General features: G+C 30.9%; 1 protein-coding gene across 1 annotated transcript; it reads right to left on the reverse strand.

The window, feature by feature from the left end:
* Nucleotides 1-2005: 2005 nt before the first annotated feature.
* Nucleotides 2006-7416, reverse strand: LOC128158863 (metalloproteinase inhibitor 2-like). The gene is made up of 5 exons (XM_052821838.1): nt 7303-7416; nt 5801-5892; nt 4197-4299; nt 3587-3714; nt 2006-2221 (listed from the first exon to the last, which is right to left on the reverse strand). Exons 1-5 carry the CDS (start codon nt 7409-7411, stop codon nt 2009-2011), a joined length of 645 nt encoding a protein of 214 aa, XP_052677798.1. The 5' UTR covers nt 7412-7416; the 3' UTR covers nt 2006-2008.
* Nucleotides 7417-24462: the final 17046 nt, after the last annotated feature.

A 24462-nucleotide genomic window follows, 5' to 3' on the forward strand; every position in this document is an offset into this window, starting at 1 on the left:
TCAGTTTAGCCGATAACTGGTCTTAGCCGATAACTGGTACATTACCAGTATATTATTTTTTTATTTTTACGATGTGACCTGAAGAGAACTGAAAATTAAGTTATGTGTACTTATACTTATCAAACCTTTTCTGAAAAATCATAATAAAAATCCTGATTCAGAAAATCTAGATATCAATTTAGGTAGTTTAGTAAATGTCAGGAAGGTAGTCTTTGTTTAACTAAAAACAATATTCATTAGGGATAAAGTGTGATGCAAAATTATTTCGTGTGTTTATCACATGTTTGCACATGATTTGATACACTGCATCATTGTTTAGCTTTTCATTTGTTCTGTGTTCACATTTAAGCTTTTCTTATCTCACTCTGGGTCATATCTGTGATACTTTTAGGTTTATGGCAAATCTGATCAGTTCGTACATATACATGCGTACAGAAAATGAGAAGGTCACTCTTGACTTCTAGGAATATCTAATAATATGCAGTCAAATACTGACCTTATATATGACATTAGATTATTTGACTTTTAAAGAAAAAAATTGATCCAACTCATAAAAAGATCACTGTGGCCTTATTTGGAATTTATGGACATATATATTTAAATCATATCTGAATCAGACCTCTATAGTCAGTATCTTGTAATGAATGTTTTTTATCACAAAAGATGGACACTTTAACCATTTAAAGAATATATTTTACGGTGTTCACATTTATTAGAGTTCCGGACAAACTTGAGGCAATTACACTTGATTTGTATTATGTTGTTGTACTATAAGAGTGAAGGTTTTTGTTAATGCTTGAACATGGAATAATTTTGTTAATTGCATTTTGTTTTTCAGAAAAAGTTAAATTTTTTGCAATATTAGGGGATGTTTTATATGTATTTAATTTAAAAGAAAACAAGTATAAGTACGAAAGTACAAATTCTTATTGGAAGTATTTTTGTCATGCAATTTTATCTTTTTTAAATAAAAGTCTTTAATCAGGTGCTTGCTTTATCAACGTTTCTTCGTTATTGTATCTTAGCTGTATTTTATTTATTATTTGAAACATTTATTTTTTTAGTTTTGTGAACAAAACAAAATTGGAACTGTTTCAAACTTCGTTGTTTTTACATGTACATGTATTAGAAACCTTGCTTAGCTTTTGTCTAAGCAAAAAAAAAAAGTAAGTTTAAGTTGCGAAAACCATTTGTAAACAATTGGTATTCCATCAGTTTATGGAAGTTAAAACTGTGCAGAAACTTCAAGTTTAAGTAAGTTTCAGCTGCGGAAACCCTTCGTAAACAATATATATCCCAATCGTATATGTAGCTATAGGTTGACACTATGCAGAAACTTCAACTTTCAATAAGTTTCAGTTGCGGAAATCATTTGTATTCGTGGACAGCCTAAGTTCCAGCACTGCTGAAACAAAACGACACTTGAAGTTTCAGAGGTGAAACCTGTCAGAAACTTAAAGTAACCTTAAGTTTCCGCTAAGTTTCCAAAAGGGTTTCCACAGCGCTGAATCCAGATTTTCCATCCAGTGATAGCACATATAATTTGATCAAACATATTTTTGCTATTGTATTTCGTAAATGCATGTTTGTCAAAGGAAAAATAATTCTTGGTAATGAATTGGTGTACAATTTTACGGTAGTCCCATAAATTGATCTACTTTTCTTTAAAATTGTTCATGCTTTATATTCATTGCTCTAAGATAGATAAAACTATTTATCTGTATTATACTTAAAATGATGGATTGTTTTGAGTTGAATTTTGCACATATAAAATGCACACATAATAATAAAAAGCGTGTGAAGCCTTTGTACTCCTAATACCATCAAGGGTTATTTTGGCCTTGGCAAAATGTATACTGCTATTGAAAAAAATTTGGTTTTAGTTCAAAATTTATCTAAATTTATTTTTAGAGATGCATAAACATACATGTCGCTACATGAATGTAACTCAATTCTCTTATTATGTTTAACTGACAAAAAAAAAAAAACAAATTCTTTTGTCATTTTTTTATTGTAATGAAGGACCAGCTAATACATTTAGAGAAGCCAATTCACCAAAGCTTGCACAAGATGAGGCTTGCCATCGACAACCCCTACCATTGTTAATACAAGCATTTTTCTTCCTAAAACAATGGCTGTTGTCTCTGACCACACACCTATTCCGTGTTGAACTTGGGCAGCGAAAGGTATCAAGGTCGGTCAGCCAAGTACAGTCAAAGATCTGTTAAAACAATTGCATGATAAGCACATGTTTTATTGCTAGTAACTCAATAGATTATGAAAATTGAGATACGAACGCCTTTTTATCATTGGGCAATGCACATTAAGTTTTCAGCCATATTTTATAAACACAACACAGACTATGATTTGAAGTATTTATTGTTGAGTGGCAATTTTTCAAAAAATAATAAAGAACAAACTCGCAAAAATATTCATATATAAAAAATCAATTAAAACCTTAAAATACATTTATCTTTGCTTGAACAGGAGCACAGGAATTTGCTCTATTAATTTTCTTTATTTTTAAAAGGGACATGAAGATGTTTATTTACTATAGTCTAGAATTTTAATTTGAATTAACGTAGAAGTTGCAACGTTGAAAAACAAACCATACCCCAACGCTTATTATACGCTAAAGACCCATTTTTTCAGCGTTAAACATATTAACCAATTTTCTACGTAGATACAACGTCTTAAGCAGATGAAATTTTGTTAAGTAATTTGAATTTAGTAACTTCAAAGTAATATGAGCGTATAACAAATAGCTACTGCATTAACTAGGTCTGTGATAAGAGGATGCGGACCCATTACTACTGCAAGCACTGCTGAACTCAGTCTTTATGTAATTAACTAGGCTGTTTTATGTCCGTTTGACCGCGAAGAACGCTAGTTAGGGAAAAAAGTCAGTTCTAGGATACACTGTATGAAGCATTTACAAAAGTTTCAGTTTTTGGACTATTGTGACTGTTTTATATTAAACTGGAGTATTCTGATTCCTGGTTTTACAATAGTCTACAAAATGCGCTAGATGAACTGACTGTTATGAATTCTTAAACTTTTTGTGTTAACATCCTTTGTTCCTTATTATGGAAAACATGGATACCTACCGATTGGCGATATGCTCATGGATTCTTTGTGTAGATATATACTACAATTAATTTGGATCCATTTTCCACAATAAAGTGTCAAAACACATAAATTAGCTCACATTAACAAAAAGTATCTTTAAATGTTACATTTTACTAAAAACGTTACCTAATTCTGACTGATTTCAACGTGACATCAACATATTTTTTAACTAAAGATAAACTCCATTAAGTGTTTTCTACGTTGAAACAGAATTGAACTTGTGCGTTGAAACAACGTCACATTTTCAACATAGCTTCAACTTTAACATGCAACAATGTTTCAACGTTGATTCAACGTTCCTGCTTGACGTTCAACGTTAAAACGCCCGCTGGGGAGTTTGCAGGCAAGACTGGAGATTTAAATTGTTTTCTTCATGAATGCTGACCCAAAGTCGGTATAAGATTATTTATATTTACAATACGATTCAATCAGATTTTTAATTATTAAGCAGACTTACTTCACAGAAACAGTTGTTTCTATAGAGGCCGTTACTCAGTGCATTTCTCTGAAACGGGGTAAGTGAAGATGTTTCCACGTTCCAACTACACAGCTGTGCACTCCATCTTCTGTTATTTTGAATAAACCCTGAAAATCATATACAATGAATGTACATGTAGTATTGTTTTCTTCAAAAATGGTAAAATATTCGCATTGCAAATATTATATCGTGAATTGTACGAAAAAAAAATTATAAAAAAAAAATGTGCTTAGAACACAACACATGTGTACTCTAGAGTTAAATAATCGATTTTAATTTTTTAAATCCTTATTTTCAACACAAAATATATTAACACTTTTCACAGAACGACAAAACAAATAGTCTTACAGTCTGAAATTACTGTAAACCTATTATATTTAGCGTGTACAATATTTTGCAGAAATAAATTTTTGAACAAGTTCGCGTGGATTTGAATTAGCGTATTCCTGGATATGACTATTCTTTTACATATTTGCATGTCATTTACCGATGTACTTGATTTAGCGGAAGCCGCATTCAGCCAAAAGCGCTAAAAAGAATACACAGCTAAATGTAATACAGTTTACAGTATGATTGATTACGCTATTACCGGCAATGATGTATTCACGACCAATCCGAAATGACACACCACAGGAGGCGCCATGGAGAGCTGTGTATATCCTCTGTATTCGACGTCCTGTTCGAGGTCCTCTCTATATGTATACAAGATATGAGTATAACAACCACAAGCGGCATACATGTACCGATGAGGGAGCACTGAAACTTTAGAATGTTAAATCTAAAGTACACTTATTATCGGTTTACTGTAAATCATTTTAATTCGTAATATTCAATGTTCTACAGTTTATAAAATAATCTGCTATTTATATATGGAAAGAATGTGCTAAAAAGGATTTTGAAATAAAGGGTTTTTTTCTAACTGTGTCAACAACTTTCCATGTGAAATACAACAGATGACAATGTAACATAAAGGCATGTATTTGCAAATGAAATACCAGAAATGTTACAACAGTGGTCATTCTCTCACTAAAAATTGTTTGTAAACAATAAAGAATACGGAAAATGCAATATTTAATCTGTTAAATCTTCTAAATTTGACGAATTTGGACTACGTTATTAGGGTAGCGCTGTTTCGTAAAACTTTTTAAATGGGTGTTCTTCTAGCTTTTGCATCCCACCTATAATCAAGAAAAATAAATCTCCATCAAATTTGAATAATATAACCGATAAACATTGATTGTTTTGAAATATGTCTTTCATCATTTTATAAAAGTGTATCATTGGTTTTTTTTTTAATTTGTGTGAGTTAGCCTTTATTATATTTTGTAATAAGTCGTCAATTTGATTGTTTAAATTGTAACATACATCAACCGGCCATTATTTACTGCATTTTACAACGAACAAAAGAACGCGCTATAAATGGCCGAAAAAAAAATACACTGATGAAGCTCCTTTTGGGCAGTTCATGTACATATCATTTTGTTTCGTAACCAAACTTTTAGGTGTTAGGTGCAGATATCTTGTGTAATACACTCCTGAACATTGAGAAAAACTTTTATCTATTTATCTTGGTTTTCTTTTATCTATTTTTTATTTGTTTTATCTATTTTCCCCATACCTACGATAGGTGTATTCCGATATAATCACATTTGCAAACTTTGAATGCGTAAGAAGCAAGTTTTCAAATGGTTTAATAATTATATAATATTAAATGGCCGCTTATCAAAATAAGTGCATACAAGCATATGATATTTTCCATATACAAAAACCTATGTAGTCAATTGTAAGCTGAATCCATGCAACAGAAAAGTATATTGATAGTGCATAGAATCAAGTACGGTGTATATGCCTAATATATTGTCGAATTTTTAAGTCAAGATTACCTGATATTGATGAAAATAGCAAAGGTTGTTCTGATGCAATTATAGATGCAAACAAAAAAGATAAGCGATGACTGCTTTTTGCTATGAGTTCAACTTAAGTCACATAGACCATTTTGTTTCTTGTGGTAAGCAGTGTAGTGATCCATATTCTCTCTTGACTTTCGAAAATTCAAAAATAGATTAAAGTTTTTTTTTTCTTTTCATAACTCATTGTACATATTACATTATTTTTGGGGTTTTTTTTACATTCATACATGTGTATATACGATTATTTTTGAATTATTTGATAGGGATGTCAACGAAATCATACCTTGTAATACTGCCGTATCATTACTGTATAGTAAACACCCTGTAAAGTTGGGCCACCTGTTAAAGTCCGCCGCAAAATCCTTGCTCTAATAACTAAAATGGTAAAGAATTTGGAACATTGAAAGTTCTTTTAATTTTTTTTTATCCCACGATGTGAAATTATACTTGTTGTCTTAAAAATGTAACGTACATGCATATAAAAAATTATATATTTTTATGATAATATAAGTTTAATTTTTTCTAACACCTTTTTGCGTTCTTAATATTCAATTTATGTTTTCTCAAAGCAATTGTATTTTCTTTTTGAAATACTACACCAAGTTATTAATAAGCCTACTATAAATAAATGTACTCAGAGTTTAAGGTTCCTCGACACACCAAAATTTTATTTGGTGAGTCAACAGAGAATCTTTTTTCAAATATATTTCACAAAACAGAGATCAATATTGGCTTCCGCTTCCAGTTTTTTAAAATGTTTTTTTTTTTGGTAATTTTTCAGTGAAAAGGAAAAAACTGTTTTGCAACCAAACATGGTGTTTTAGAGCTTAAAACTTGATGTCAATTTATGTGAAATATGATTATGAATAAATTCATGCGAAAGATTGTTAGACAAAGTGTTTCTTTTTTTAATTACAAAATAATTCTGAAAATAAAAAATTGTAATTCATCTTATCTTTTGAATTTTTAGATAAAATTCAAAGAATAACATATAGTCACATAAAGGACCTACTAAACAATGATAATTTACAAAGAAATTGTAATGAAAATGCAAAATTTTAGAAAAAATGGCCATTTATCCAAAATCGTTTATCGTTTTTGAAACGATCCCGATTGAAATTAAAATATGATTGCGATCAGAAATATTTTAAATTAAAATTTTACAAATTAACTGCTGATTATTCGGAGCAATTGATATGAACTATAAAGTTAGTAAATGACTAAACCATTTTACGGCCAGATAACCTGAAATGTTTGTAAAATTATGATTCATTTCAATTTTATGTAATTTCGTTCCGGAAAAATTTAATTGCAGTCAGAACTGGTTCGATTTTATGATTTAACAATTTTCCTTTAATTTCAACACCTCTTTCAATTTCGTGTTTATATTATATTGTACAGCAGTTGTGCAATGCAGGTAACAGTTTATTTGCAGGTTTTGTCCATAAATTTAAAAAATATATATATATATATATATACAATTCTAGTTTTTCATTTTAATTTTTTTTTTCAAAAATAGTACATACATGTAGTTAATTAATATAGCCGTCTTTTGTATTCATTTATTGATAATAGTATTGTGCATAATTTATACAAATTTTTTAGCTCTAATATATCTTGATCGCAGCTAAAATGATGATCTCGATTTCTACCAAAAATGTAGCAAAAAAAATGATACTTCATCGATCAATCAAATATTTCATTGGTGTGTCGAGCCATCGGTAACCCTCCCTCCCCCCCCCCAAAAAAAACCAAAAAACAAAAACAAAACAATAAGATACCTACCAAAATCTGCGTCACAGAAATGTCTTTGGGGATGTCCTCCTGTACATGAACAAGCTTCAGAAAAGGTAAAGACGGAGGCCAATAAACAAATAATTACAAGAGTTTTCATGTTGGTTTTCTGTACAGAGTAAAGGTTTTCGTTTGTAGCCAAATATATATATGGCCCTGACTGGGAAAACCAAATTCAACGATAAGATGCATTGGCTTTAAATCGTACTCATTCATTTCATTAAGATGAAGTATTATCAGAGTTGTTTTGGGGGTTTTTTTGTTTTGTTTTGTTTTTTTTTAAATAACGAACTTTGAATTTTCTTCGTTTTTGTTTTTGTTTTTAGAGGGTAGTTTTTCTAAACAAACAAATCTTCATTACTAACATAGAATACAGAATAGATAGGGTGTATAACCATTCATCTTATCCTATATCTGAATGAATAATATTAGAAATTTAAATGCTATACATCTATTCAATTTTCCTATTTTATACCCCAAATGATTTGCTGTTTTCTTCTTCGTCTTTTGAAACATTCTCGCTTTGTGAAGATAAGGTGTCATAAAAACAATAAAACAAGTCGTTTTGCTTTTCATATGCATTGTATGATTGATTTATGGATTTTTATCAATCAAGAATGCATATAAGTGTTATCGACATCAATTAAAGTACAAATGATAATAATGATAATAAGTATTATTTAAGAACCATTATTATTATATTCTAAACGCTTAAATGTACCTCTCTAGCTTTACATTCCAAAACAAGTAAATAGTCATGATACAGTGAAACTTCTTAAAACCGGCACCCCGGCCCTCTCTCTTTTTTATGTAAACCCTTAGAAAACCGGCATCCCCTGTATACCGGACATCAGTCGTTTTTGTTTTTTGGTTTTTTTTTTGGGGGGGGGGGGGGTGGTTCATTCGGCCGATATTTAACAAACGTGTGAAATATACCCTCACAAAACCGGCTTATAGTCAGAGGACAGAGACAGCCCTTTAATTGACAGAAGATGTGAAAACAGCAGGTACACCGACTCGACAGAGTGTCAGTGTGTTAGGAGTTAATTACGCGTGTTGAATATGGCTTTATTACTGGTCGTTTACATGTAATAAATGTCGTTATATTAAATGATTGAGAAATCATGTTTTTGTGCTTATTTGTGTTGCTTTTTTTAAATCGATTCGATTCGTATTTAGTTATTATATTCTAATATTCACTACAATGAGTAAAGATTAGAACTCGGCGATAAATCGAACATATAGCAACATAAAGGTCCTTCACGTCGTTTTTGCAAGATTTATAACATCTTGGAAATATGTCAAGGTATTTTTTGTAAACAATGTAACCTGCATGTTTTCCTTCAGTGGATCGAGAAAAGGAAAATTAAAGAAAGATTTCAAAGATTGAGATAATCCATCATCATAATTTTCTAAGGTGGTTCTTGTTCTAAACTTGTAAACAAATATTTGGCTATATTCATATTGTCATGCATATTATGAATAGTCTAAATTTTATTTATCTATCAAACTTCTTTTTTTTAGAAAGCATTCATCATCATACTGTACGACGATACATTATTTACACCAATGCATATTCATGTTTATTATTTGCTGTTTTCTATCTTCAGTGGAAAACCTGACTGTTTTTTTTTTACTGTTTCTTATTCTTTTTTAAAGTCTTCCGTTTCTAACGTAAACTCACTTGTCTTGTGATTGTAATTTACTAGATTTGCAAACTTTTTTTAACTTGATATCCTAATTTTAATTGTTGGATAAATATCTTCATTGGCAAGGATATTCTTTTATTATAATCATACATTACGCAGTGTGTAAATTACAGTATTAATAGTTTGTGACCGTTTTCTTATATCTAGTGTACATGTAATTTACCGATACAATTACAATACATGTACTTGTATAGGTTATATAAATACAGTCTACTTTAAACATCGCTGCTCATTAGTAAAGTGCTCATTTCGTGTTCAATATGTCGCTGGTTCGAAATTTGGCTGAGACAAATATTTGTCAATATACATATATGTTAACGACATGTAACACCTATTTCCTCGCCATCAAAATGAAAAATTTGTTGGTCGTAAGGATAAGGAATAGTTAATCAACGTCGTGGGAATCTATTGACGTAAGCAAGCTAAAGAACCTTTTTTAAGTGAATTTGAGTGTCGAATATAGCTCATTGATTCAAAACAGAGATATACCGTTACATTTTTATTTGCATTATTCTGCAAAGAGCGTTAAGTGCGTCGATACTAAAAAATGTTGATATACCTTCATAACGCACTTTAAAAACATTTTCAAAGTGGGTTAACCTAGTCCAAAATTTTATACACTTTGAAAAAACTTTCAAATTTTAAAAAATGTTTTAGCTATGGACAAATATATGTATTTCTGTTTTAGGTGATTGATCAGGCACGCAAGTCTATTCAGTACAGTTATTGTATAAAATCGGTTCCACGCTGGTACATGTATTTAGAATTGATACAAAAACGCTTCACTACTTGCTTATCACTATATAATTGGCGGGTTTTTTTTTCAGTCATCATGTGATTTTAATTTTATATCAAATCTTTTTTTTATAATTAGTGACCGACTAAAAATTTATTTTCTACATTTATTTTCTATACAATTTCTGTATAATTACTAGAGAATCAAATTAAAACGTTTACGTGTTTTCATAGAATGGTCTTTTTGATACTCTTTCTGATTAATACAGTAATTTATTAATAATTAATAACCATAATTAATATGGTTGAAGATAAAAGCGTTCTTACAATAAATGTTATGAGATGTCATGCCCCTTTTACTTTAATAAGCGCCCCCATATTGACGTACAAATATATTTCATGAATAATTCATTAACTTCTATAAACTATTGATATTTACGGTTATTTGGTTTAGAATAAACAGCTGTAAATGATCACCATTCCCTGAACAATTAACATCTGAGTTGCAATTTCATAACCATGCATCTTAAACTAGTTTGACATTTTAAAATTCGAAATGGAAATAAAGCAAACTCATATTTTTATCCAAGGCATTAATCAACAATTTCTTTATCAGAGTTTACACAAGCATAACTTTTTCCATGAAGCAATTTTTGTTATTAGTGACTAAGCACTCTTCTTTTCTGAATTTGTAGATTAAGGGCCGTCTGGAGAATCTGCTCAATAACTGCCAAATTAAGCAATTAAAATTCAGTTAATTATTAATGCAATCAATGTTTACGTTATTGCCGCCGTGTAAATCATGATTAATAAAAGGCTGAACTACCTTTGTATCTCAATGTAGACGTTTTCAATATAAAGATCATAAGTGATGACGCGTCAGCCTATTTTAAAAATCTCAATGTAAAGGAAAACATATTGACGCAAGCGTCAAATTGGCCGCAAAAATATGATTGTTGTATGAATCATCATTGGTTGTTTACATAAAACACACACACACACACACCAAAAAAAATAATGTGTTGGTTGTACTAATTTTTATGATTAATTTTAATATAAAGTTTTGAAGTTTAACATTGTGCTATTATTATTAAGAATCGTGTGCGTTACTGTAAGCATTCTAACGGTAATTGTATGACCATTGCCATATTATGAAGTAATGGCGAACACATTTATTAAATTTGTACATTACTCAAATACAAATTTCAGCTCATCATTATTCTCTTGGAGAAAATGTATTTGAAATAATATTTTTTTGTTTGTTGCATTGTAATGAATTAAAATTAATGCATTAGATTATATGATTTCAAGGTACCACGTAATAAAATAGAAATGGATTATTTTAAGGATAAATATGTAATATTATGCTCATCCGGTAGAAACTACACAATTTTAAAGGTTAAAAATAGACCGGATATTTTTTTCCTATATGGAATTATAAATTTTATCTACACCTCAGTTTATGAAGATAATTATGGTTATTTAATTGCATGAGGTTCTCAGCAAAATTAAAATTAAATGAAGTCAGGTCATATTTGCAGGTCATTTCAAATTTTCAGGTCTTTCATATATTTGTGTAAATAATTGATGAGGATGCCATTTTAAGATACTTTTCGACCTCATTTCACATGGAAATATAATAAATACACACATAAAGTAATTTTTTTTGACGCAGAACATACAAATTTAAATATACCATTTATGTAAAATTTCATGTCATTCAGGTCTTTACTGTTTCAGGTCTTTAGTATGTTCTTATACCGATCTCGATACATTGTTTTGAAAAGAATGAAAAAAAAAATTCCGAATAGATTATAGTCTGGATAAAAACGTGCCTTACACAACATTTTATGACTTACTTTATATTTACGAGTAAGACAAAAAATATGTAATATTTTTTAAAGGTATAAAACATATTTCTTCAATCAAATTTACATTTAAATCATAAAAAGCATGATATTCATCCTTTAAAAAATAACACTATTACGCAGAAACGCACAATATCTAAGTTTATATCAAATAGTGGACCGCCTTATCTACTTTTCTTAGCGTTTCATGTTATATCTTAGAAATTTGCGTTTGGTGATATCTATCAATATCTATGAATAACAACGGTCTAACAAACAGAGGTAAAAACTCAATAGGAAAACACAGTTGTAGTGCTTTAACGAGTATGAGCGTGCACTTCTCTACATGGTTGTTTATGAAAACGCTAAACTAATTTTTACTTGATTATATAATAAGACATTAAGACAATAAGACTTCGAGTAAATTTGACGATACGCATTTGTTTAAGCCAATATTGAAAGAAACATGCTCCTTTTACAATTTAAGTGTTATAACCAAATTTGCTTTTAAGACAAAGTAAAAATTCTTAAGAAACACTACTAGATTCCTATTGTTTAATCGCATGAAATAAATATTGTCTTTATTTATACGAGACCTCAACACATTACGTTAAACGTTAAACTCAACACATTTGCAATCAAGTTATCTTAACCTTTTGTGGACTCGTGAATTTTTTCCCATATATTTATCAAATTTTAGGAAAAAAGTGTCTTTATTGAATCAAGACAATGAATCAAGACAATGATATTAATATATGTTACCTGAGTCATATATAGGTTTAATTAGACACCTCTCATTACTATACTTTATTAATTGTGTTAAAGAACTTCATGTAATATTATGTCTTTTAAATTCTCGTGAACTACTGCGTGATGGAAAGTTGCACCTTTAAAAGCACCTTATAACCTTAACAAAGTTATTGGCCAGAGTTTATTTGACAACTATAATGTCGACAAAAAACACAAAAATAAAAATTCACAAAACGAGTCCAATTAATCATTACTGGCAAAATGGCGCTAGACCTATGTATTTTAAAACATGGATACTCTGGAAACATTATAGTTAAATAATACATTCATTTTTCAAAAATGGAATGAGTTATGAAAGATAGTTTATTTAATTTCAATTTTAGCCACAGCAAAAGAAGAGCTTCAATGTTAACAAATAACTTGTGTTATCTTTGCATTATAATACAAGTTTTTTCCTATCCGAATTTTTGCTGTATGTGAACATTTTATGATTAAATTCTATATATCTTCAATATTTCAGGTAAGAGTTGTTTTAAGGAATCTGACAAATCATGAGAATTTCACTAAATGTACGAGTATTGAAATAGGTTTTGTAAATTAATTTAAAAAAATATTTTATACGCATTTTTTGGAAGTTTAAAGATCGTAAAACACACATCGACGATTTATTAAGGTCTTCCGTTTCCAACGGAAGATCTTGTACTGATTCTGTTGGAAATTCTTCATTATTATTTTTCTTCTTTTTCTTCTAGACGTTTCTTTAAACTGTAATATCTCGCTTGTTTGTCATTAAATTTTATTCAAATTTTCAGGGTTTATTGGAAATGACAATAGCTTACTATAGCACAAAATATTATGAAATCGCTACTTCCGGTTTTGAGTTATTCCCCTTTGAATATTTTTTAGTGGGTCTCGTGTACCTGCAAAGGCTCCGAGTTGATCCGTAGTAAGTAGTTTTAATTTACAAATCTTTAATGTAGACATCTTGAACGTTGTCCTCCTAGTTTTACATGTTTGATTAACATACGTTTACTTCTTAAAAAATAACATCGAAATTTATGTTTCAAAAAATGTAAAATTTTGCTTATATATTTGCTCAATAACTTTTTAGTTGTAAGTTTTTTCTAGTCACATATAGAACAAAAGTTGTGCAGAATATTAAGAGCTTTCATTTGATACCATAAAAAAGGGGCTAGCCCCTAAAATGAGGGGTCTAGATCCCTTAAAAGTCTTTGCCTCATTACTCTAAAACGGTAAATCTTTCGATATGGGCGTCGCCGCAAAAAATGTTGTTTGTGACTTTATTGATCTCATAAAACTGTTTTTGTGTTCAGATATTGCATAATATGAGGGAAAAAAGTAATACGTGTTGACCAGTTCTAGCGGCAATTTGGCCAAGTTAACGAAACTCTCCCTCGCCTGCGGCCGAGAAAATCGGTCACCATGGTCGCGGCTGGGCTACCTAGCGGTCAGCGGTTATCTAATACACACGAGTTGCGTCTCTCAAATATGAGTTTATTTAGCCGCAAACTCAAGAATTGTTTTAGTTTTGATTACACATAAAAGTTAATGGACTAAACGATTAGGTGTCAATTAAGAAATTGTTCAGTTACTTAATAAAAGCAATGTCATTTTCAATCTAAAGCAATATCAGACATAGATCAATTGTGGGTTTTAAGTTTAAAATAAAGAACTTCTATTTGATATTATAATATGGTCATTATACTGCAAACTTTTCAAATCTTCCTGGGTTCTGAGCTGTGCGTTGTACTTTTACGTAATCTATTCTTTGTCAACGGCCGAGGAGATCAGCCACGGCTGCACTACCTAGCAGTAAGCGGTTATCTAATACACAAGTTTCGCACACCGCGACGTACACTTAGATGAATATGAACGTGTTTGAGTTTATATAGCCGTAGATACAAGAACTGTTTTAATTTTATGTTATAAAAGTTTGTCCATCTTGTATTTATTTTATTAAAAATTTGAGTGTAAGTGAATATTAATGAACGATATTACTCCAAATCGGAAACATCGTCAGACATAAATTAATGGTTGGTTTGTATATCTAAAAATGTTCAACCCCCAACCCCCCTCTACACACACAAATATTAAATGATGATCATCCCTCGCACATGGCCGAGGAGATCCAGCGCGAGTGGACAAGTGATCCGCGGTCGGCTCGTGTTCTTCTACATGTACCTTATCACGCGTTCATGTTTCATATTTTGCATTGACAGAACTATATTTTAATAAGTTTTTTGAACTATTATAGGTTTAAGATGAAAAGATAAATTTATTTTATGTGTACAGTTGATTAAGCATTGATTTAATTATACGATAGCTATCAAGGTAGTTTAAAAATCAAATCAAATTATAATCAAAGTTCCATGTTACATGTTTGCGGTAGGTGCTAGCACGATAAAAGAATTGAATCCTGAATTGAGGCATGTGATGATTATTTTACAGAATATTCACATGAGTTTTAAACAACTTAAGATTAGGTTCTATCGGCCACATATTAATCACTCTGCAGTTTTTTCTACATGGTTGTTCGTTTCAGTGTGGAAGCGAACTCATTGCTGCGTCCCCCCCCCCTCCTTCCGCCCCGCTGACAAGTGCTCGCGCTGGATTTTTTTTAAGTTGGCGAAAAGATATCCAGATCTGTCGAAAATCATTTTTGGTGACTTCTCCTTATGTGTAACATTTTCTCCTCAACGTGTATCGTTTTCCCACCCGTTTGTTAATTTGATAAGTCTGTGTTAATTCAATCTCCACGTGCGACCGAAAATCTTGTGTCGCTTCTCAGAACATATGTAATTGAGTAACAGTTGGAAGGGTGCTTTTATAAACAATAAGACTATTATTCGAAGTCAATCATCTTCACATTGAAGATGTGAAATCGTAACCTGAGAATGTGGCTAATAAATTAACCTGTTAAACACGCTAAACTTCTATGGTTATGAACAGAATAATTCATAATGTATTATAATTAAAAGTTTAAAGTCAATGGAAATATTGTTCTTGGGAAATACGACTACATTATGCAATGCAGTCGTTCGCCATAGAAATCATCAAAGTACTACAAGTGTCGACAGATTTCTTATTTCTTTGAAAAACCCTGATAATTCACTTGACTTGCAAGACTATAATATAGCGACATATCTGCCTCCCAAAAATATATGCCCTTCTCAAAGTTACACTTAAGTGAGATAGATGTGCGTTATTGGGGATTTTATTTATTGCTAATTGTATTTTACGCTATTCTCATTTTTTATAATTATGCAAACCTCGCTTGTGCCCTACGACTACACCGTTATGCATCTTTGATGAAATGAATTCAACTACATGTACATGTTGCATTACTGGTACATGTAAAGACACTACAGGATATAAAATAAGACGGACAGTTGGAAATTAATTAAGAAAACGATTATGTGTTTTCGAATGATTGATATATGTCATGAAGGCATACATGCATGGGTCACCAAATCAAAAATTTGATGGTTGAAACAAAAACTCTGAAACACACTTCTACACTTAAACGCGCATGGGAATCGTGCCATTAGGATATTGTATAAGAAGTGTATCGTATCGTGCGAGAAACTTACCGAATCGTATAAAAATCGCATTCTAAAGTTTTTAAAAGGTATTTTATCGTATCTTACAAAGCGTATGAAAACCGTATAAAAAGCAGGCGAGAAATTGATTTGACCACAAATTTAAGTACATATCTTACTGAAAAATATTTTCATCTTATATAGTATTACACATTATATGCCCGATATATGAGCTGAAATTTTCATTCTTACCATAAAAAATGCAAGTGTCAAAATAAGTCTTGATTTTCTTGCATTTTATATGGGTATTTTTCAATATACCTTTTTTTTGGCAAGAAATAATGTACACAAAGTCCCAATTTTCATTTTTTGAAAATGAATATAAATATTTTAGATATTCACTGAGATAAAGTAAATGCGCTGCAGATCACAAATTGACGGGGAAGTTCTATCACAAAAGATACACATACAATATAAGTACAATATATTTATTCTTGTTCGTCCAATTAAAACGAAGATGTAAAAACACAAAAAATCAACAGATAGTATACTTGAAATTAGTATTAAGAATTGTCAGCAGTTCGATTGAGCAATAAAATACTTTCCTTGGTGATTCACGTGGTAGCGACATTGCAAAGAAATACGTGCGAGAAATTTGTAGAATATGGCGGACAGATGGAAATATTACGCATTAAACCGAAATTAAATTGTGTTACAATTTTCCTTTTTTATAATTTAAGTTTTTAAGTGTTGGGAATAATGTTGTGTGTGTGTGAGAGAGAGAGAGAGAGAGAGAGAGAGAGAGAGAGAGAGAGAGAGAGAGAGTACGTGGTACACGTACGAAGTGTAAACTTACATTTGATGTAATTTTATTTTATATGATCATACAATGCAATGTTCTTTTCTCAGTTTACAAATTCTCACATCAATGCGTGTCAGCTGATTACATATCAGTAGAAGAGTACATAAAATTAATGCTTGAAAAAGAATACTCATGTATTTGATGGTTGTGTCTGTTCATCTATTCATTTATTTTAATTTTTTGTTAATTCTTCCGTAGAGATTTTATCTTTCAAATTCATCAACATATGTAGATACAAAAATAACAAGAAACAAAACAAAAAACCCAATGTCACATATACAACCCTTATTAACCTTAATCAACCAGGTATGTTAAGGCAACTCTTGACAACAATTTAAGTTAAAAATGCAACCTACATGTTACAAAATATAGACTGATTTGTTGCTTAACTATTGAATTCTGTTCTTTTAACCCTATTACATGTATAAAATACTATTACTTCAGACAGATGCGTTATTTTTTCTAAAGCAATATCTATTTACTGAAACAAAACACTCATTCTGCACTGGATCTATAGAAAATCCTATTGAAAATCAATACATTACATGATCAGTTAAAAAAGTATAAATTCAATTTATTGAATTTCTTTTGGAATTTGTACAAATTCAAATCCCATGCATGATTAAATCCAAGATGAACAGTTTTTTTTTCCAACATATATCAGTAGTTTTAGATTACTTTATGAATAATGTGTAATATTTGAGCTGCAACGAATAGTTCATATAAAGCTCTTTAAAAACAAGCTTAATTTTAGCATTGATTTTAGTCTTTAAATATAATTATTTCCCTTTTATTCCTATAATCTTTAAATTCTTAACAATTTGAGATAATTAACATATCATCACATACACTTCTTTCAGTCAAAAACCAGAAAAGATGCATTTCTTTAAAGTATTTTTTTGTTTGATTGCATTATATTCAAAAGGCAATCATAAGTTAGGATGATATGTTGTTCTTTCTAATGGATTTCCCAACTCTCTGTTTTTATGTGTAAACTGAACAATGCATTCATTTTGGCCCAAACAATTCCCTTTTTTAAAACTGCAATTTACTTATTGAACGAGAGGTTTGACGGTGAATACACCAACTTTGTAAGCTATTTTTGTTAGGTATTCTAAGCCTTTCATTTAAGTGGAACCATGAAATAAGGGTATATTGCATTTTGACAATCTTTCTGGTGAATTCAACAACTTAATTGTTCTTTATATAATTATGCTTAAAATAATTGGTTCTGTGCTTGTCTTGTCAATTATATATTTCATGCTGGTGATAAATGGAGTGTTTTAAAGGTTTTAAAACTTTTGGTGAAAACATCAATTTTGTAATCATTTTTAATTTGCAAAATTTCATTTAAGTGGATCCACCTACTATTTTCATATTAAAATTCCGTCTACATTTTTCAATTTTGGTGAGTTCGCCAAATTTATTCTGTGTTAAATTAGATATTGACAATATGACAGTGAAAAATAACATTAAAAACTGTCAACTCTCTTAAAAACGCACATAGCGAAATAAAAATCAAAAGCAGAGGAAACACAGACCTCTAAAAATATTTAGGTGGCATCACGCAGAAGGAGGATGAAGCATCCCTTCTTGATCGGTCGCCTCACTCTTGTCACAATTGGGCACATTATGATCGATGTTAATGTCAAAATTGTGAACATATTATAATAGGTAAAAAACGAAATGTTGATGATTTGGCTAGTGGTGGTCAAAATATAAATGGTGAGCAAGTGACAGATTGCACCTGCAATATGCTCATTTTCATAAATTAAAGAAAATCGCAGTCAGTCTGGTGTATAAACAGTGGTCTAGCAAGCACGAAAAACGTTGTAAAAAAAATTGTAAAGATGATTTTAGTCGATGTTCTTAATATTCTTGTTTCAACAACTTGTTTGTTAGTTATTTGCCTCGTTTAAGAAATTGTTTGTATGTATAGCATGCTGAGAAACATAAACCACACAAGCAGGTGATGATGATATATTGCCACATAATTTAGGGAAACTGACGCTGGGAGGTTAAAATCATCACTTTTATCATATAGTTTTGCTGTTAGGTTACCATAAATGTTTTTTTTTGGTAGTCAAATATCCAGATATGAATCAAATCTCTCAGAATCGAAGGTATCTTTTATTTCAAGCTCACTGGAATATATTGAGTTACATAAGAGTGAAAGTAATTGTTGTTAAAGACCTTGTTTACTCAGGGTTTGAGTTCTCACATCCGCATTGTTTAAAAGTTCAATGTGATGAGTAAATTTTGTTCTAAACACAAAAAGTATTTATGAAATGAATTATTATTGACATAAGATTTGATATTTTTACTATGTTGTTGAAAAAGGCTCAAACAAAGTTTGACTTTTAGCAAAACAGAGGAAATTCGGACTATTTTTTTCTCCATTTTTGGTAGTACTGTAATATTAATAGTTTAGATTTTATTTTTTAATCAACATATTTTTGCTTATTTTTTGTTGGTGTAATCTCACTTTTTCGTTTAGATAATCGTACGGCACATACTACAAAAATATTGAAAAATGCTTAAAAATGATAAAAGACACCATATCTCAAATTTTTTATCATTGACCTCATATACTTTTTATGCCAGCAGAGAAAAAGTCAATACACTTTGTTTAATACTATAAATGTTTTAGCATTATATCATTCAGTGTTTTGTTATATTAAATCAAAAATGGGATTTGAAAACTTATAGCGGAAATTCGGACTTGAATATCTATAAAAATTGTGAATAAAAACCTAATGCTTTGAATCTATTTAATGTCACTGCCATTCATCGACTGTATTTCATTTGTCAAAGAATTAAGCAATTTGTATTATATTGACAATTAAGTAAATCTCAATCATAGTGTAAAATTTTTCAAAAAATATCCAATGACCATTATCTCAAAGGCAGACCTACTTTTTTGAAAACGAAGAATAACACTACCATGTAAGGTCTATAACACACAATAGTTGGTTTTTCATTATCATCAGCGGACTTTTTTTCATTCTGGGTTAACATCAATGTATCCCCATGTGTTTTATTGTTTTCTTGCACAAGCTTTTGATCAAATTCTATTTCATGAGCTAGTGTTAGTCAGTTCTTATTGATCATTGCTTTGTTGGTGGAAACACTAGTTATTTGAATTAGATATATAAAGTAAAATGGATAAATTCATTTCGATTTATTGGTTGAACATCAAGGTCCTGTGTAAGTATGATATTTGATACAGATCAAAAAATTAAATCGACAACATTTTGTTATTGCTGAAACCACCAAATTTATTCGTATTTCATATTTTTGATAAAAGAAATCGGTTGATTCAGCAATAATTTGACTGTTATTTTTAAAATCAATGTTTACACGTACTCTTAATGTGTATTTGCGTGAAAAAAAGTTTATGGGTTCACCAAGTCCTTTTCTGGTGAGCAAAAAAAAATAATAATTTCATCTTCATTTCTGTTATTGCATTGAGTTTATTTATCTTAATTGTTCTCTAACGGAAGAGCACAAATAGAAAATCCTCTTTCTTTATAGAAACATTTAAAATCTATTTTTGTTAGCTGGACTTGGAGTGATTTAATAACATATTATAGAAGATTAATCCGTTCAGGAATAGACGAAATGCAGATTTATTATATTATGATTACTTTTTTATTCATTTTTTACTCATTTTTGGTACCTAACATAACACGCTGGTTATTGAGATTTTTCTGCATTCCCGGCATATTTATATCCCGCATGGATTAACAAACAAAACATTTCATTTGAAATATGAAATCGATTTCATCGACATTAGTTCGTATTTGTTCCAGCATATGTTACTGTACACAGGCCTATCAACGACACACTTTTTTTATATTTAAACATTCATCTTAAATCATGGTATGTTATAAGAGAAACAACTCTGCCTCGCTACAACTTTTCTCAATCAAAGTACAAGTAAAATAAAAGATAATTCTACCCCGCATTAGCTTTGTGAGTATTACTCAAATAATTATCGCCATTGTCTGTTGTAATACAAAAGCAGATTGCAGCACGGGTCACAACATTGGTAAAATGGCCTTGCTTTAAACATTAAAGAGCACGTGCATAGACAATAAAATCAAATTTATTTTCAAACTAGAGAGTAGTTGTTATGCACTCAATGGAAGAGGAAAATGAGATATAACAATTAAATAGCCTAAAACGTCTGTTGACCTTTCTGCATGTTTTGCTATTTTTTCGGTTTGCTGAAGGTTGGCTACCAGAAGAAAATTCAGAGATGGTAATATGATTTAAGAATTTTATGATCTCTTGGCCAAGTTTCCATGAATGAAAAAAATGTTATTGATGTTTCTAGAGCACTTGTTTTCCTTGAGTAAAAGTTGAATCGCCATAAATGGAAATCTGCCGATGTTGACAATGGTATGCGTTTTCTGTAGAATTGTAAAATTTGGAATTAAAGTCTTTGCTTTTGGTTTTTTCCCATCGATTTCGATTTCAGGATAAATTCACGTGTTTCTATGTCGCTGTCATTTAACCTGTTTCCAAAAGAGCCGCATATCGGAAGCTTCATCAATATCCTGGAATATCGATGTCATGTGTTTGTCGTGTGCAGTGTTATGTTCATTTTGGAATTCGCGTTTAGCTTTTCTTACATTTCTTTTATGAATTCTAAACCATTCTAACATCGTGTTTTCCACTTTATTATGCCGGTCTAAGAATTTATCGTACAGCAAAAAAATCTTAAATCTGCGAAAGGGGCCCCTCAAGTAGTCGAGCAAAAGTTAGCAAAATACGTCACCCTTGCTAAAATGTCTGGTCCTTTTGAACTCTTTTGTACTCTTCCATTCCCCACCCTTCGTATTTCACCAGTAGGCCTTGTCCCCAAGAAAGATGGCGACGTTCCTACCTTTCTCAGTACAGTATAACTGGGTTAAAGCGAAGTCCAAGGGTCGAGTGGATTTACTTCGTTATATCCGTAATTCGTTATATCCGTAGAACGAAATCGAAATGATAACTATAGCGAATTCACTATGTACATGTTTTTTCACTAGACTACAATTTTTGCTAATTGAGGCTTAGAATGAAAAAAATTCTTTTGATGCCTTTATAAATCGGATTGTAAATTAAAGAATTTATGTGAAAATATTTATTTAAACTATTTTGTCAAATGGTAGTGTAAATTTTTTTAACTTTAAAGAAATTCGGTATAGAAGTGTTAAATTTCGTTATTATTCACCTCTACGTGACTCAAAATCAGTTCGCTTCATCAGAAAATTCGATATATCTGAATTCGTTATAACCGAAAATTTTGCAAAGTTTTGTTACAATGCTTACCGGGGACTTAAAAAAACTTCGCTATATCCGAGATTTCGCTTTATCCGTGTTCGTACTCAATTACCGTAAGAAATGTAAACTGTAAAAGGCGCTTTATAGCCGAAAACAGGTTGCATACATATATGGCAGCTTTTAAAAGGTTCAATAATCAAAGTATATGTATAAATTACATTTAACTTGGCCAGTCCCTCTAGATCATATTATTAATTTTATAGATTCTCCTTCAGCAGAGGATAAAGCCTCTGGATCTAAAAGGATTATATTAGGATTGTATTACATGTACAAAATTCAAGGTCTCAAGGTTCTCTCAAAGACACCAAATCATTTATATAGTCACCAAATTGCTGGGGGGCATCTTCAAAACAGGACATATGGGCCCCTATGACTTTGCAAATGGTAGTTACTTTTTCGTATGTGACACGCACTCTTGGTGGGGATACAAAGAGGTGGTTACATGTACCACCACAGTCCTCTTTGAAAGCGCTATCGCGTCAGGTGGACGGGAGGTCATTCCTGTAGACAGTGTAACTGTTGGATGAGAACAAAACAGATAGCCGGCGCGAGAACAAAATAGCATACATTGCCGTTTGTTTTGAAACATAAGTCATTTAAATTCTCCAAATTCGATAAATTAACCTTGCGAATAACAACATCTACATTCCCTTTTGAGTCATTCGTCAACAATGACACACCTTTTCTAGACTACATTTCAAAACATTTTATAATATTATGTACTTTGCGGGTATGATAAGGCAACTCTCAGCAATCAAATTCCTCTGATCGATGTGACGTCACAAAAAGCAGCATGATGTCATATTTTACTCAGAAACATGTCGATTTTAACTTTATCTCTGGTTTTAATTATAAAAACTACAGACAGAAAATATGACTAGAAACTTCTAACTGAATATATCTTCGATTTCTCTCTATTTCGTATAATTATCATTGATGACGTCACAAGCATGTTTAAAAGAGAAGATCATGTCGGGAGACAAATCATCGGAATTCAGTGTAAACAATGCCTAAATAAGAATTATTTAATACAGGTACCTAAGATTTAGATGAGTGTCAGTTAGGATATAATCAGGATAATACAGGCATGGATATTTTGTTTAATCAGCGAGTGTTATAAGGTAAGCGGATCGACATTTACATATGGCTTGACCAGCCTTTCCTCTGTCAGTGTGTACAAAAAATGGCAAAAGTGTAACACTACCCCGGATATAAGGAAGGGTGACTTTGGTAAATATCAAAGGTATATGACCTAAACTACTTGAAAAGTGCTGCTAGAATCCTGTGCTTTGTTGTTTTAAATGAAAAATACGTAGTATTTTCAATAAAATTATAAAAGTTGAGAGGGTTTCCGATAAATATTTACAATATTTATGTTATGCGATGTACAATAGGATTCTAGCAGTAATACTAATAAACATGAACTAATTGCCGATCGAACTATTGTAGCAAACATACAAATGGACTTCGGGGTAGTGTTACACTTTTTGATTTTTTGTTAAGGTAAAAAAAATGATCTATTTTTAACTGTCACGTGAAACCATGGCACGGCAGCTCAGTCGCAACTTCTCGGGCCTTTCCGGCAAGCTCGGAAAAACACATCGAATGTATTACCTAGGCGTCCATGACAACCCCCCTTTTTGTAAAACTTGATTTAAATAGAACACATTTTACGATCTGTTGAGATGTGAGCTATACTTCATTAAAGTATACGATATACACTAAAATATAACACAGAAGCGACATACAAGACTGTCTAGCCGATACTTATTTTAATGGGAAGCGACTCCATTTTGTATAAAATTCTAACATCCGGTGATGTTAATACATTCGAGGTGTTTTTCCGAGCTTGCCGGAAAGGCCCGAGAAGTTGCGATTGCACGGCAGCTTAAAAGATTGAGTCGATTCCGAAGTAGAAAAATAATATCTTGGTGAACACATTCACTTGGTATTAATATTCCGCACTGTTTTCATGAAAATAAACAATTTTTAAATTGATCATAATTTTGACGGTCATTTAACTCGGAGTTGCCTTAACCTACCCGCGTTATCGTAGACATAACCAAGCACGTTAGATATGTGTTGAAAACGTAATGCTGAAATGGCATTTTGACAGGAACATTGATTTAATAATAATGAATTGACGGAGATTCTAAGAGTATTAATACCGTTTTATATTGATGATGTTAATATAATAAATTGTGGAATGTGCAGATATTAAAGTATTCAAATTAGATTATTGCACACGCTATTTAAAACATTGTTCGCAACAATTTGTGCACTTACCTGGATAACGGGGTCTCTTATAATAGAATGATTTAGACTTTAAGCATCAATAATTTGTTCTGCTGTTCTGC

This window comes from Crassostrea angulata, chromosome 8, assembly GCF_025612915.1.
Source record: "Crassostrea angulata isolate pt1a10 chromosome 8, ASM2561291v2, whole genome shotgun sequence".
NCBI classification, from domain to species: domain Eukaryota; kingdom Metazoa; phylum Mollusca; class Bivalvia; order Ostreida; family Ostreidae; genus Magallana; species Magallana angulata.